General features: G+C 61.6%; 1 protein-coding gene across 1 annotated transcript; it reads right to left on the bottom strand.

Annotated features, from left to right (window-relative positions):
• Positions 1-499: 499 nt before the first annotated feature.
• LOC121274040 (transmembrane protein 147) lies at positions 500-9,245 on the bottom strand. The gene is made up of 7 exons (XM_041181176.1): positions 8,990-9,245; positions 7,013-7,082; positions 6,495-6,560; positions 5,789-5,925; positions 4,664-4,748; positions 3,930-4,051; positions 500-699 (listed from the first exon to the last, which is right to left on the bottom strand). The coding sequence occupies exons 1-7, from the start codon at positions 9,064-9,066 to the stop codon at positions 579-581; spliced, it is 678 nt and encodes a 225-aa protein (XP_041037110.1). The 5' UTR covers positions 9,067-9,245; the 3' UTR covers positions 500-578.
• Positions 9,246-14,098: the final 4,853 nt, after the last annotated feature.

The raw sequence follows: 14,098 nt of genomic DNA, 5'->3' as shown, positions 1-14,098 counted from the left end.
TTTTGTACACGTTGCGATGGGTGAGCGGCGATCCTCAGGAACGTGGAGGCTTCGCCCTTCACTCATGAGGGAGCGTCCTGGTGGTTTCCAGGGCAACTAGAGTCTCACCTCACCCCCCACCACCCCCCCTCCACGGCGGTCAGACTGGCACTGTGACCATTGTCCCCCCCCAACATCCCCCACACCCGTCAGGACGCCAGTCCCGAGCTGGGGCCACATTTTAACAATGGAGGCGACAGCAGGGAAAGGCCCCCCACTTTGGTAGAGACGGGGAGGGGGGGGGTGGTGTTTTGAGGGAGGGGGCATTGTTGCACGGCCAGGCAGTCGCTGGGTCAAGCAGATAGTTATCAGCCCCTTTCTCGGGGTGGGGGGAGGTGGGGGGGGTACCGGGCAGTTCACCATCCCGGGTTGGTGAGGGTCCACTCACTGTCCGCACGGAGTCCCCCGGTTGTCCGCCTGTTCCTGTAGCTGCACCACCCCCCCCTCCCCGCCACACCCCCCCCCCCACCGGAGTGAGGTGGGTCCCCCCTCTGTCGGTGGCTCACTGCTGCTGCTGCTGCCGCTCCTTCACCGCCGAGTCAGTTGCTGTGAACCAGGCTGATGTACAGGATCAAGGCGCTGAGCGAAATGGCGCCTGTCACCATGGCTTTGATCAGCAAGGCTGTCCAGCTGCCCAACAGCAACACGTGGACAAAGGACCTGTGGGGGGTGGGGAGGGGGAGAGAGAGAGAGAGAGAGAGAGAGTGGGGTCAGTCATGAAGGGGAGGGGGGAACTGGGTCAGTCACGAGTTACACCATCCCACACTGAACACCCCGACTCCCTCACTCACACCCTCCCTTCCACACAACTCTCCCCCTCACCTCCCCTAAAAACACCCCTGTTCCCTCGCTCCCCACGGCCCCCTGCCCCTCAATCTACCACCACCCCCCCACCTCCCTTAGCGAGCCAAAAACAAACAGGCTGCCCCCTCTGCGCTGCACGATAGCCAGGGAGTCTGCAGTGCACGGTCTGCACAGATAAATGCACAGGGACACAGACAGGCAGACAGGTGGGGACACAGGCAGGCGGGGACACAGGCAGGCGGGCAGGCAGGCGGGGACGCAGGCAGGCGGGGACACAGGCAGGCGGGGACACAGGCAGGCGGGGACACAGGCAGGCGGGGACACAGGCAGGCGGGGACACAGGCAGGCGGGGACACAGGCAGGCGGGGACACAGGCAGGCGGGACACAGGCAGGCGGGGACACAGGCAGGCGGGGACACAGGCAGGCGGGGACACAGGCAGGCGGGACACAGGCAGCGGGACACAGGCAGGCGGGGACACAGGCAGGCGGGGACACAGGCAGGCGGGGACACAGGCAGGCGGGGACACAGGCAGGCGGGGACACAGGCAGGCGGGGACACAGGCAGGCGGGGACACAGGCAGGCGGGGACACAGGCAGGCGGGGACACAGGCAGGCGGGGACACACAGGCAGGCGGGGACACAGGCAGCGGGGGACACAGGCAGGCGGGGACACAGGCAGGCGGGGACACAGGCAGGCGGGACACAGGCAGGCGGGGGACACAGGCAGGCGGGGACACAGGCAGGCGGGGACACAGGCAGGCGGGGACACAGGCAGCGGGGACACAGGCAGGCGGGGACACAGGCAGGCGGGGACACAGGCAGGCGGGGACACAGGCAGGCGGGACACAGGCAGGCGGGGACACAGGCAGGCGGGGACACAGGCGCGGGGACACAGGCAGGCGGGGACACAGGCAGGCGGGGACACAGGCAGGCGGGGACACAGGCAGGCGGGGACACAGGCAGGCGGGGACACAGGCAGGCGGGGACACAGGCAGGCGGGGACACAGGCAGGCGGGGACACAGGCAGGCGGGGACACAGGCAGGCGGGGACACAGGCAGGCGGGGACACAGGCAGGCGGGGACACAGGCAGGCGGGGACACAGGCAGGCGGGGACACAGGCAGGCGGGGACACAGGCAGGCGGGGACACAGGCAGGCGGGGACACAGGCAGGCGGGGACACAGGCAGGCGGGGACACAGGCAGGCGGGACACAGCAGGCGGGGACAGGGGGGGGACACAGGCAGGCGGGGACACAGGCAGGCGGGGACACAGGCAGGCGGACACAGGCAGGCGGGGACACAGGCAGGCGGGGACACAGGCAGGCGGGGACACAGGCAGGCGGGACACAGGCAGGCGGGGACACAGCAGGCGGGGACACAGGCAGGCGGGGACACAGGCAGGCGGGGACACAGGCAGGCGGGGACACAGGCAGGCGGGGACACAGGCAGGCGGGGACACAGGCAGGCGGGGACACAGGCAGGCGGGGACACAGGCAGGCGGGGACACAGGCAGGCGGGGACACAGGCAGGCAGGCAGGCGGGGACATGGACACAGGCAGGCGGGGACACAGGCAGGCAGGCAGATAGGCGGGGACACAGGCAGGCAGGCAGACAGCCGGGGACACAGGCAGGCAGGCAGACAGGCAGGCGGGACACAGGCAGGCAGGCAGACAGGCGGGGACACAGGCAGGCAGGCAGACAGGCGGGGACACAGGCAGGCGTGGACACAGGCAGGCGGGGACACAGGCAGGCAGACAGGCGGGGACACAGGCAGGCGGGGACACAGGCAGGCAGGCAGGCAGGTGGGGACACAGGCAGGCAGGCAGGCAGGTGGGGACACAGGCAGGCAGGCAGACAGGTGGGGACACCAGGCAGGCAGGCAGACAGGCGGGGACACAGGCAGGCGGGGACACAGGCAGGCAGGCAGGCGGGGACATGGACACAGGCAGGCGGGGACACAGGCAGGCAGGCAGACAGGCGGGGACACAGGCAGGCAGGCAGACAGACAGGCGGGGACACAGGCAGGCAGGCAGACAGGCGGGGACACAGGCAGGCAGGCAGACAGGCGGGGACACAGGCAGGCAGACACACAGGCAGGCAGACGGGGACACAGGCAGGCAGACACGCAGGCAGACAGGCAGACACGCAGACAGGCAGGGACGCAGGCAGACAGGCAGGGACGCAGGCAGACAGGCAGGGACGCAGGCAGACAGGCAGGGACGCAGGCAGACAGGCAGGGACAAAGACAGACAGGCAGGGACAAAGACAGACAGGCAGGGACAAAGGCAGACAGGCAGGGACAAAGGCAGACAGGCAGGGACACAGGCAGACAGGCAGGGACACAGGCAGACAGGCAGGGACACAGGCAGACAGGCAGGGACACAGGCAGACAGGCAGGGACACAGGCAGACAGGCAGGGACAAAGGCAGACAGGCAGGGACAAAGGCAGACAGGCAGGGACAAAGGCAGACAGGCAGGGACAAAGGCAGACAGGCAGGGACACAGGCAGACAGGCAGGGACACAGGCAGACAGGCAGGGACACAGGCAGACAGGCAGGGACACAGGCAGACAGGCAGGGACACAGGCAGACAGGCAGGGACACAGGCAGACAGGCAGGGACACAGGCAGACAGGCAGGGACACAGGCAGACAGGCAGGGACACAGGCAGGGACACAGACAGACAGGCAGGGACACAGACAGACAGGCAGGGACACAGACAGACAGGCAGGCAGGGACACAGACAGACAGGCAGGCAGGGACACAGACAGGCAGGCAGGCAGGGACACAGACAGGCAGGCAGGCAGGGACACAGACAGGCAGGCAGGGACACAGACAGACAGGCAGGCAGGCAGGGACACAGACAGACAGGCAGGCAGGGACACAGACAGACAGGCAGGCAGGGACACAGACAGACAGGCAGGCAGGGACACAGACAGACAGGCAGGCAGGGACACAGACAGACAGGGACACAGGCATTTCCCACCCCAGACTTGAACATGCTCACAGACATGCAGACACCAGTGTTCACCAGGCCAGGCCTGATCACACCCCAGTGAAATCCCGGTCCGCCTGCGCTCACACTTACTCCATGAGGAAGGCTTTGTAGACGCTGAGGCCGAGGAGGATTGCAATCGGCAGGCGATAGTGCCTCGGGAGGTCATACCGTGAAAACATCCAGACCAGTCCTGCCATGCTGATGTAGTGAATCTGTGGGGTGGGGAAGAGAGAGACAGGAGCAAGTTCAACTTTAGAAAAACCACTGGTAGCAGGGTCAGCCTCATAGATAAACCATCAGCTTCTTCAAGTTGATTCTTTCAGAGCATGTGGGCTTCACTGGCTGGGCCCAGCATTTATTGCCCATCCCATTTACCCCTTGAGAAGGTGGTGGTGAGCCTCCTCCTGTTCCTGTGTAACAGGCTCGAGGGGGCTGAATGGGCCTCCTCCTGTTCCTGTGTAACAGGCTCGAGGGGGCTGAATGGGCCTCCTCCTGTTCCTGTGTAACAGGCTCGAGGGGGCTGAATGGGCCTCCTCCTGTTCCTGTGTAACAGGCTCGAGGGGGCTGAATGGGCCTAGCCAGAGAGCGCGAGGTGTGGGACAGAGACAGAGGCCTGGGAGAAAGGGGACAGGGGCCTGGGGGAAACCGGACAGGGACAGGGGGAAAGGGGACAGGGACAGGGGGAAAGGGGACAGGGACAGGGGGAAAGGGGACAGGGACAGGGGGAAAGGGGACAGGGACAGGGGGAAAGGGGACAGGGACAGGGGGAAAGGGGACAGGGACAGGGGGAAAGGGGACAGCTGAGTGCGAGGGCTATTCTTTACCAGACTGATGTTGGAGTCAAAGCTCATCTGAATGTACTTCCAGTCAAACTCGATCCCTCTGGCACCAACCCACAGGGGGATGCACCTGGGGAAAAAAACATGGCGAAATCAGAATGGGCCAACGGTCAGTCTCCCCGAACACAGCCCCGTGTCCCAAACCACCACGGAAACACCCACGCACCGCACCCCCAGCACTGACGCCCCGCACCCCCAGCACCCACGCACCGCACCCCCAGCACTGACGCCCTGCACCCCCAGCACCCACGCACCGGACCCCAGCACCCACGCCCCGCACCCACGCCCCGCACCCCCAGCACCCACGCCCCGCACCCCCAGCACCCACGCCCCGCACCCCCAGCACCCACGCCCCCAGCACCCACGCCCTGCACCCCCAGCACCCACGCCCCGCACCCCCAGCACCCACGCCCCGCACCCCCAGCACCCACGCCCCGCACCCACGCCCCGCACCTACACCCCGCACCCCAGCACCCATCTCCCGCACCCACGCCCCGCACCCCCAGCACCCACGTCCCGCACCCCAGCACCCACGCCCCGCACCCCCAGCACCCACACCCCGCACCCCCAGCACCCATGCCCAGCACCCACAACCCGCACCCCAGCACCCACAACCCGCACCCCAGCACCCACAACCCGCACCCCAGCACCCACAACCCGCACCCCAGCACCCATCCCCCGCACCCACACCCCGCCCCCCAGCACCCACACCCCGCACCCCCAGCACCCATCCCCCGCACCCCCATCACCCACGCCCCGCACCCCAGCACCCATCCCCCGCACCCACGCCCCGCGCCCCAGCACCCACAACCCGCACCCCAGCACCCATCCCCCGCACCCACACCCCGCCCCCCCAGCACCCACGCCCCGCACCCCCAGCACCCACGCCCCGCACCCCCAGCACCCACGCCCCGCACCCCCAGCACCCACGCCCCGCACCCCCAGCACCCCCGCCCCGCACCCCCAGCACCCCCGCCCCGCAACCCCCAGCACAGACATCCTGACCAACCCCCCCCCAGCGCCAATGCCCCGCATCCCCCAGCATCACATGTGTCTGGGTGAAGGGGCAGGGAGAGGGGACAGTATGAGCCACTATCTGACGGACCTCACCTGGACATGATGAGCTCCGCAGTGGACCAGCCCATTGCTGCCACCAGTATCTTGTATTCCCCCTTCCCTGCGTTCTTAGACATCACCAGGTGAAGCCCCAGCAAATCGGCCAGGTCCACTGTCGATTTCATGAATTCCTGGGCAGGAAAAAACACAACCAATCATTTCCCTTCCGTTTTCATTACACCTGGTACCTGAATCCCTCAAAAGGTATGAAGCAAAATTCATATCTCATCACAATCACCCCCACAATCAGCATTTAAAATAGATAGAGTAAAGCTCCCTCTACACTGTCCCCATCAAAAACTCCCAGGACAGGTACAGCATGGGGTTAGATACAGATTAAAGCTCCCTCTACACTGTCCACATCAAACACTCCCAGGACAGGTACAGCAGGGGGTTAGATATAGCACATGGCATTTTTTTTTTTTACACACACAACCTTTAACACATTGACTGCAGATTATCACTCGGTATGACTGAAATGGGCGATGAAATACTCCAGCAACATGGAGTGAAACCCCAGAGCTGCAAACACAGACAATCAGGGAATAGGAAAAACATGGATCACTGTCAGCAGGGAACCCACGGGACCTGGAGCCAGTGAGCAGGGAATCCCACACAATCCGTTTGGGAGGGGAACTTGTTAAACCCGGCTCTGTCTCGGGACTGAAATACATGAGGTGTACCTCGATTCTGGACTTACCCCAATGAAATCGTAAACACCCACAGAGGCATCCCAGGTGGGAAAGAACGTGGCAAGGAATAACATCTGGGAGAGAGAGAGAGAGAGAGAGGAGATAACGGGGTCGGGGGTGGGGTGGGGGAAGTTGAGGGGAAAAAGGGGGGACGGGGTGGGTGGGGGAGAGAAAACATGGCAAATCAGTCTCTTTACATTGCATCCACTGTCAGAGACACCCAAACGCTTTCACCTGCGCCCCGACCAACCCCACCCACCCACGTCAAGACCCCCAAACACCGCCACCCCCTCAGTGATCACCAACTCCGTGACCAGACCCCCCCCACCCCCGGCCCCCCCCACCACCCAATCAGCAATCACAGTCACATTTTTCAGGAGCAGGGGCGCGAGGGTGGGGGTGTACTCTCCCTCCCTAGCTCCCTCCGGGTGTGATGGGCTCACATTCACTCTCAAACCCAGTCCTGAGACAACCTGAATATTTTTGAGGTCGCTATTGAGCCCGGAAGATGGGTTTCAGGCTCTACCTTGCAGAGTTGCACAAACAGATATGTAGCGCCAGCCTGGACGCACCTCCAGAAAGCATTGTACTCAGACCTGGAACAGAGAACAGGTACAACATCACTGAACCGCATAGGAAAACGGAGAGACCATTCAGCCCCCTCGAGCCTGTTACACAGGAACAGGAGGAGGCCCATTCAGCCCCCCTCGAGCCTGTTACACAGGAACAGGAGGAGGCCCATTCACGCCCCCCTCCAGCCTGTTACACAGGAACAGGAGGAGGCCCATTCACGCCCCCCACCAGCCTGTTACACAGGAACAGGAGGAGGCCCATTCAGCCCCCCTCGAGCCTGTTACCCAGGAACAGGAGGAGGCCCATTCAGCCCCCCTCGAGCCTGTTACACAGGAACAGGAGGAGGCCCATTCACGCCCCCCTCCAGCCTGTTACACAGGAACAGGAGGAGGCCCATTCAGCCCCCTTGAGCCTGTTACACAGGAACAGGAGGAGGCCATTCAGCCCCCTCGAGCCTGTTACCCAGGAACAGGAGGAGGCCCATTCACGCCCCCCACCAGCCTGTTACACAGGAACAGGAGGAGGCCCATTCAACCCCCATAATCTTTGAGACTCGAGGGAACACAAGCCTGGTCTGTGCAACCTGTCCTCGGGATTTAACCCTTTCAGCCCCGGACTCGTTCTGGTGACTCTGCGCAGCTTCCCCTCCGAGGACAATATATCCTCCCTGAGGAGTGGGACCCAGAACTGAACCCAGTTAGCCTGTGAGTATTGAGCGAAGTGACCACGTGGGGGGTGGGGGGGGGGGGCACTGAGTCCACTTGGCCTGGGGGGGGAGGGGGGAGGGGACACTGAGTCCCATTGGGGGGAGGGGGGGGGGACACTGAGTCCCATTGGAGGGGGGAGGGGGGGGTCACTGAGTCCCATTGGAGGGGAGGGGGGGGGGTCACTGAGTCCCATTGGGGGGAGGGGGGGGGGACACTGAGTCCCATTGGAGGGGAGGGGGGGGACACTGAGTCCCATTGGAGGGGGGAGGGGGGGGGGGTCACTGAGTCCCATTGGAGGGGAGGGGGGGGGGGACACTGAGTCCCATTGGAGGGGAGGGGGGGGGGTCACTGAGTCCCATTGGAGGGGGGAGGGGGGGGTCACTGAGTCCCATTGGAGGGGAGGGGGGGGGGACACTGAGTCCCATTGGAGGGGAGGGGGGGGGTCACTGAGTCCCATTGGAGGGGGGAGGGGGGGGGGACACTGAGTCCCCATTGGAGGGGGGAGGGGGGGGACACTGAGTCCCATTGGAGGGGAGGGGGGGGGGGTCACTGAGTCCCATTGGGGGGAGGGGGGGGGGACACTGAGTCCCATTGGAGGGGAGGGGGGGGGTCACTGAGTCCCATTGGGGGGAGGGGGGGGGGACACTGAGTCCCATTGGAGGGGGGAGGGGGGGGGGTCACTGAGTCCCATTGGAGGGGGGAGGGGGGGGACACTGAGTCCCATTGGAGGGGAGGGGGGGGGGGTCACTGAGTCCCATTGGAGGGGAGGGGGGGGTCACTGAGTCCCATTGGAGGGGGGAGGGGGGGACACTGAGTCCCATTGGAGAGGGGGGGGGGAGGGGGGGGGGGGGGGGGGGGGGGTGGGGGTCACTGAGTCCCATTGGAGGGGGGAGGGGGGGGAACACTGAGTCCCATTGGAGGGGGGAGGGGGTTGGAACTCATGGTGAGGAGGAGGCGGGGCTATAACCACAGGTCTCATTAATTATTCATGCAGTATGCTAATCACCAGTCTCTCAGGCTGCGCTACCGACACGTCCGACGTCACAAGCCACGATATGAAAAAAGGCGGTTATGCTAACTGTGGCGTCTCGCGTCACGGAGGCGGGTGGGGCTGGCGCGCTATGCTAATGAGCGCCTCGGCGTCATGACGTGCGGCCCACGAGCCGGACCATGGCGGTGGCGGTGGCGGCGGCCGCGGGTCGCCCTCCCGGGTTTTTACTCACAGCCCCGTGCACTTGTAGGCGATGAAATACGGGAAGTAAGCCAGGGCGAAGCAGTTGCCGAAGTGGAAGAGAGTCATGGCGAGGTAAGGAAGAGGACGAGGGTGAGGAAAGGGTCCACACACACAGCGAGAGAGAGAGAGAGAGAGAGAGAGCGCGGAGGCACCGACACTCCCCTTCCCGCCCCAACCGGCCCGGCCGCCTGCTCGAGCGCCTCCTGGCTGCTGCTGCCGCCGCCGCCGGAAGTCGGTCCGTCTCCTCTGAGCCGCTCCCCCACCGGCGCCCCCCGTCACAAAGGTTCCGGGCCCCTCCCCTCTCCGCCGCGCCTGCGTCACACCCAAAACCCCTCCCCCTTCCTCTTCCTCCTCCTCCTCCATCATTGGGTGATTGGTGAGTGGAGGGAAGGATCAGAGATTGGGAACAAAAACAAAAATACCTGGAAAAAAAACTCAGCAGGTCTGACACGGTTAACGTTTCGAGTCCGTATGACCCTTCAACAGAACTGAGGAAAAAATAGAAATGATATTAGGCGATATCAGGTAAAGGATGTGCTAATGGCTCCGTTAAGGGTAGCAAGCTAGTGGCAGATGGCTCTAGTGGGGGTAGGTTGGATTGGGGGGGGGGGGGAGGGGGGAAGGGATCGAAATGGGCTAAAAGGTGGCGATGAAACGATGGATCGAATTAAATTTAAAAATAGGAGGGAAAAGAAAAAAAATGTATGTAGTTGTAAAACAAAAATGTATAAATTATTGGAAAAAGGGATTGGAAAGGGGGTGGGGATGGGGATGGAGGAGAGAGTTCATCTTTGGCAGTATCCCTCTCCGCAGATGCTGTCTGACCGGCTGAGTTTTTCCAGCTATTTTTGTTTCTGTTCTAGATTTCCAGCATCCGCAGTATTTTGCTTTTATCTCAGAGATTGGGAATGGGAATCGCTACAGCCAAGGAGAAGGAGAAGGAGAGGGGGAGGGAGGGGAGAGGGGGGTGAATATAAACAATGGAGTTGACCATGTTCTGTAAAACATGGGATGACAGACACAAGCAGCGAGCAAAAAGTTTCCAAGTCTCCTGTCAAAAGAAGCAACGGCGATGTGAGGAGCAGAAACTTTGCTGCGCAGCGACTGGTTCTGGAATGTTCTGCCCGAGATTTTGAGGGGGGGGGGTGGCGGTGGGGAACGGTTGTGCATGGCCGATCGAGGCTTTCAAAAGGGAGCTGGACCGTTACCAGGAAGGGAAGAGCGTTCACGGGGAGAACGGCAGCGAGCGAATTGCTCGTTCGGAGAGACGGCGCGGATGCGATGGGCAGAATGGACTCCCTTCTGGGCCCCGACGGTTGCGTGAAGCACCCGGCACCCCCTTGCCGGCGGATGGGAAAACTGCGGGTAGCCCGCCCGCACAAACCACAACCCAGCGTGCCAACGATCATCCTCGTCAGCCAACAGCGTCCCCCAAGGGCAGTCCCGCACTGGAGCGAGCTGCCAGAGGAGATGGTCACTGGCTCCGTCACTTGAAATCGCTGGGTTATTTCTGACTAAAATGTTTTCATCACCTGGGCTACCATCTCAGCAAATCATGCCCTCTTTAGCGTTATGCCCACACAAATTTTGACAGAGCACGGCCTCTGATACAGACGCAGATAAAGCAGAAGCAGATGCAGACAGCCTTTGCCCCCAGTGGGAGGTATTACCTTACCCCCATTGGCATTTAACCCACTCACAGTGGGTTATACTATCACACAGCACCGAAACAGACCATTCAGCCCATCCCGGACTTCAGTTACGTTGCACAGGCTGGGGAGGTCGGGTCTGTTCTCCTTGGAGAAGAGAAGGTTGAGAGGAGCTTTGATCGAGGTGTTCAAAATCACCTCGACAGAGTCGATCGGGAGAAACTGTTCCCGTTGGGGGGAAGGATCGAGAACCAGGGGGACACAAATTTAAGGCGATTGGTGAAAGAAGCAACGGCGACAGGAGGAGAAACCTTTTCACACAGCGAGCAGTTAGGATCTGGAACGCATTGCCCGAGACTGTGGGGGAGGCAGATTCAATCGATGATTTCAAAAGGGAACTGGATTGTTACTGGAGAAAGAACAATGTGAAGGGTTATAGGTGAAATGATCTTCAGAGAGCCAGCACTGACAAGATGGGCCAGATGGCCTCCTTCTGTGCAGGAACCATTCTGTGGTCCATGCTGGTGTTTCTGCTCCACTCCAGCCTCCTCCCACCCCCCTCTCCATCTCCACCCATCCCCATATACTGTGTTTATCCAGCTTCCCCCTTAAATACATCGACACTCTTCACCTCGATCACTCCCTGTGGGAGCGAGTCCCACATTCTCCCCACTCTCTCTCCCTTGCACCCCCCATTCTATCTCTTTCCCCCTCCGACCCCCGTTCTCTCTTTGCCTCGTTCGCTCTCTCCTCCCCGCCTCTGACCCCCATTCCCTCTTCGCCCAGTTCTCTCTCTCTCTCTCTCCCCCCTGCTCTCTCTCTTTTTCTCTCTCTCTCTTCCCCCGTTCGTTCTCTCTCTCTCTCTCTTCCCCTGTTCGTTCTCTCTTCCCCCGTTCGTTCTCTCTCTCTCTCTTCCCCCGTTCGTTCTCTCTCTCTCTCTTCCCCCGTTCGTTCTCTCTCTCTCTCTTCCCCCGTTCGTTCTCTCTCTCTCTCTCTTCCCCCGTTCGTTCTCTCTCTCTCTCTCTTCCCCCGTTCGTTCTCTCTCTCTCTCTTCCCCCCGTTCGTTCTCTCTCTCTCTCTTCCCCCGTTCGTTCTCTCTCTCTCTCTTCCCCCCGTTCGTTCTCTCTCTCTTCCCCCCGTTCGTTCTCTCTCTCTTCCCCCCGTTCGTTCTCTCTCTCTCTCTTCCCCCCGTTCGTTCTCTCTCTCTCTCTTCCCCCCGTTCGTTCTCTCTCTCTCTCTTCCCCCCGTTCGTTCTCTCTCTCTCTCTTCCCCCCGTTCGTTCTCTCTCTCTCTCTTCCCCCCGTTCGTTCTCTCTCTCTCTCTTCCCCCCGTTCGTTCTCTCTTCCCCCCGTTCGTTCTCTCTCTCTCTCTTCCCCGCGTTCGTTCTCTCTCTCTCTCTTCCCCCCGTTCGTTCTCTCTCTCTCTCTTCCCCCCGTTCGTTCTCTCTCTCTCTCTTCCCCCCGTTCGTTCTCTCTCTCTCTCTTCCCCCCGTTCGTTCTCTCTCTCTCTCTTCCCCCGTTCGTTCTCTCTCTCTCTCTTCCCCCCGTTCGTTCTCTCTCTCTCTCTTCCCCCCGTTCGTTCTCTCTCTCTCTCTCTTCCCCCCGTTCGTTCTCTCTCTCTCTCTTCCCCCCGTTCGTTCTCTCTCTCTCTTCCCCCCGTTCGTTCTCTCTCTCTCTTCCCCCCGTTCGTTCTCTCTCTCTCTTCCCCCCATTCGTTCTCTCTCTCTCTCTTCCCCCCCGTTCGTTCTCTCTCTCTCTCTCCCCCGTTCGTTCTCTCTCTCTCTCTTCCCCCCGTTCGTTCTCTCTCTCTCTCTTCCCCCCGTTCGTTCTCTCTCTCTCTCTTCCCCCCGTTCGTTCTCTCTCTCTCTCTTCCCCCCGTTCGTTCTCTCTCTCTTCCCCCCGTTCGTTCTCTCTCTCTTCCCCCCGTTCGTTCTCTCTCTCTCTTCCCCCCCCTTCGTTCTCTCTCTCTCTTCCCCCTGTTCGTTCTCTCTCTCTCTTCCCCCCGTTCGTTCTCTCTCTCTCTTCCCCCCGTTCGTTCTCTCTCTCTCTTCCCCCCGTTCGTTCTCTCTCTCTCTTCCCCCCGTTCGTTCTCTCTCTCTCTTCCTCCCCGTTCGTTCTCTCTCTCTCTTCCCCCGTTCGTTCTCTCTCTCTCTTCCCCCCGTTCGTTCTCTCTCTCTCTTCCCCCCGTTCGTTCTCTCTCTCTCTTCCCCCCGTTCGTTCTCTCTCTCTCTTCCCCCCGTTCGTTCTGTCTCTCTCTTCCCCCCGTTCGTTCTCTCTCTCTCTTCCCCCCGTTCGTTCTCTCTCTCTCTTCCCCCCGTTCGTTCTCTCTCTCTCTTCCCCCCGTTCGTTCTCTCTCTCTCTTCCCCCCGTTCGTTCTCTCTCTCTCTTCCCCCCGTTCGTTCTCTCTCTCTCTTCCCCCCGTTCGTTCTCTCTCTCTCTTCCCCCCGTTCGTTCTCTCTCTCTCTTCCCCCCGTTCGTTCTCTCTCTCTCTTCCCCCCGTTCGTTCTCTCTCTCTCTTCCCCCCGTTCGTTCTCTCTCTCTCTTCCCCCCGTTCGTTCTCTCTCTCTCTTCCCCCCCGTTCGTTCTCTCTCTCTCTTCCCCCCCGTTCGTTCTCTCTCTCTCTTCCCCCCCGTTCGTTCTCTCTCTCTCTTCCCCCCCGTTCGTTCTCTCTCTCTCTTCCCCCCGTTCGTTCTCTCTCTCTCTTCCCCCCGTTCGTTCTGTCTCTCTCTTCCCCCCGTTCGTTCTGTCTCTCTCTCTTCCCCCCGTTCGTTCTGTCTCTCTCTTCCCCCGTTCGTTCTGTCTCTCTCTTCCCCCCGTTCGTTCTGTCTCTCTCTTCCCCCCGTTCGTTCTGTCTCTCTCTTCCCCCCGTTCGTTCTGTCTCTCTCTTCCCCCCGTTCGTTCTGTCTCTCTCTTCCCCCCGTTCGTTCTGTCTCTCTCTTCCCCCCGTTCGTTCTGTCTCTCTCTTCCCCCCGTTCGTTCTGTCTCTCTCTTCCCCCCGTTCGTTCTGTCTCTCTCTTCCCCCCGTTCGTTCTCTCTCTCTCTTCCCCCCGTTCGTTCTCTCTCTCTCTTCCCCCCTGTTCGTTCTCTCTCTCTCTTCCCCCCGTTCGTTCTCTCTCTCTCTTCCCCCCCGTTCGTTCTCTCTCTCTCTTCCCCCCGTTCGTTCTCTCTCTCTCTTCCCCCCGTTTCGTTCTCTCTCTCTCTTCCCCCCGTTCGTTCTCTCTCTCTCTTCCCCCCGTTCGTTCTCTCTCTCTCTTCCCCCCGTTCGTTCTCTCTCTCTCTTCCCCCCGTTCGTTCTCTCTCTCTCTTCCCCCCGTTCGTTCTCTCTCTCTCTTCCCCCCGTTCGTTCTCTCTCTCTCTTCCCCCCGTTCGTTCTCTCTCTCTCTTCCCCCCGTTCGTTCTCTCTCTCTCTTCCCCCCGTTCGTTCTCTCTCTCTCTTCCCCCCGTTCGTTC

Source organism: Carcharodon carcharias (assembly GCF_017639515.1).
Source record: "Carcharodon carcharias isolate sCarCar2 chromosome 29 unlocalized genomic scaffold, sCarCar2.pri SUPER_29_unloc_2, whole genome shotgun sequence".
Lineage (NCBI taxonomy): Eukaryota > Metazoa > Chordata > Chondrichthyes > Lamniformes > Lamnidae > Carcharodon > Carcharodon carcharias.
Note: the sequence above shows the minus strand (reverse complement) of the source record. Positions and strands in the feature narration are given on the sequence as shown.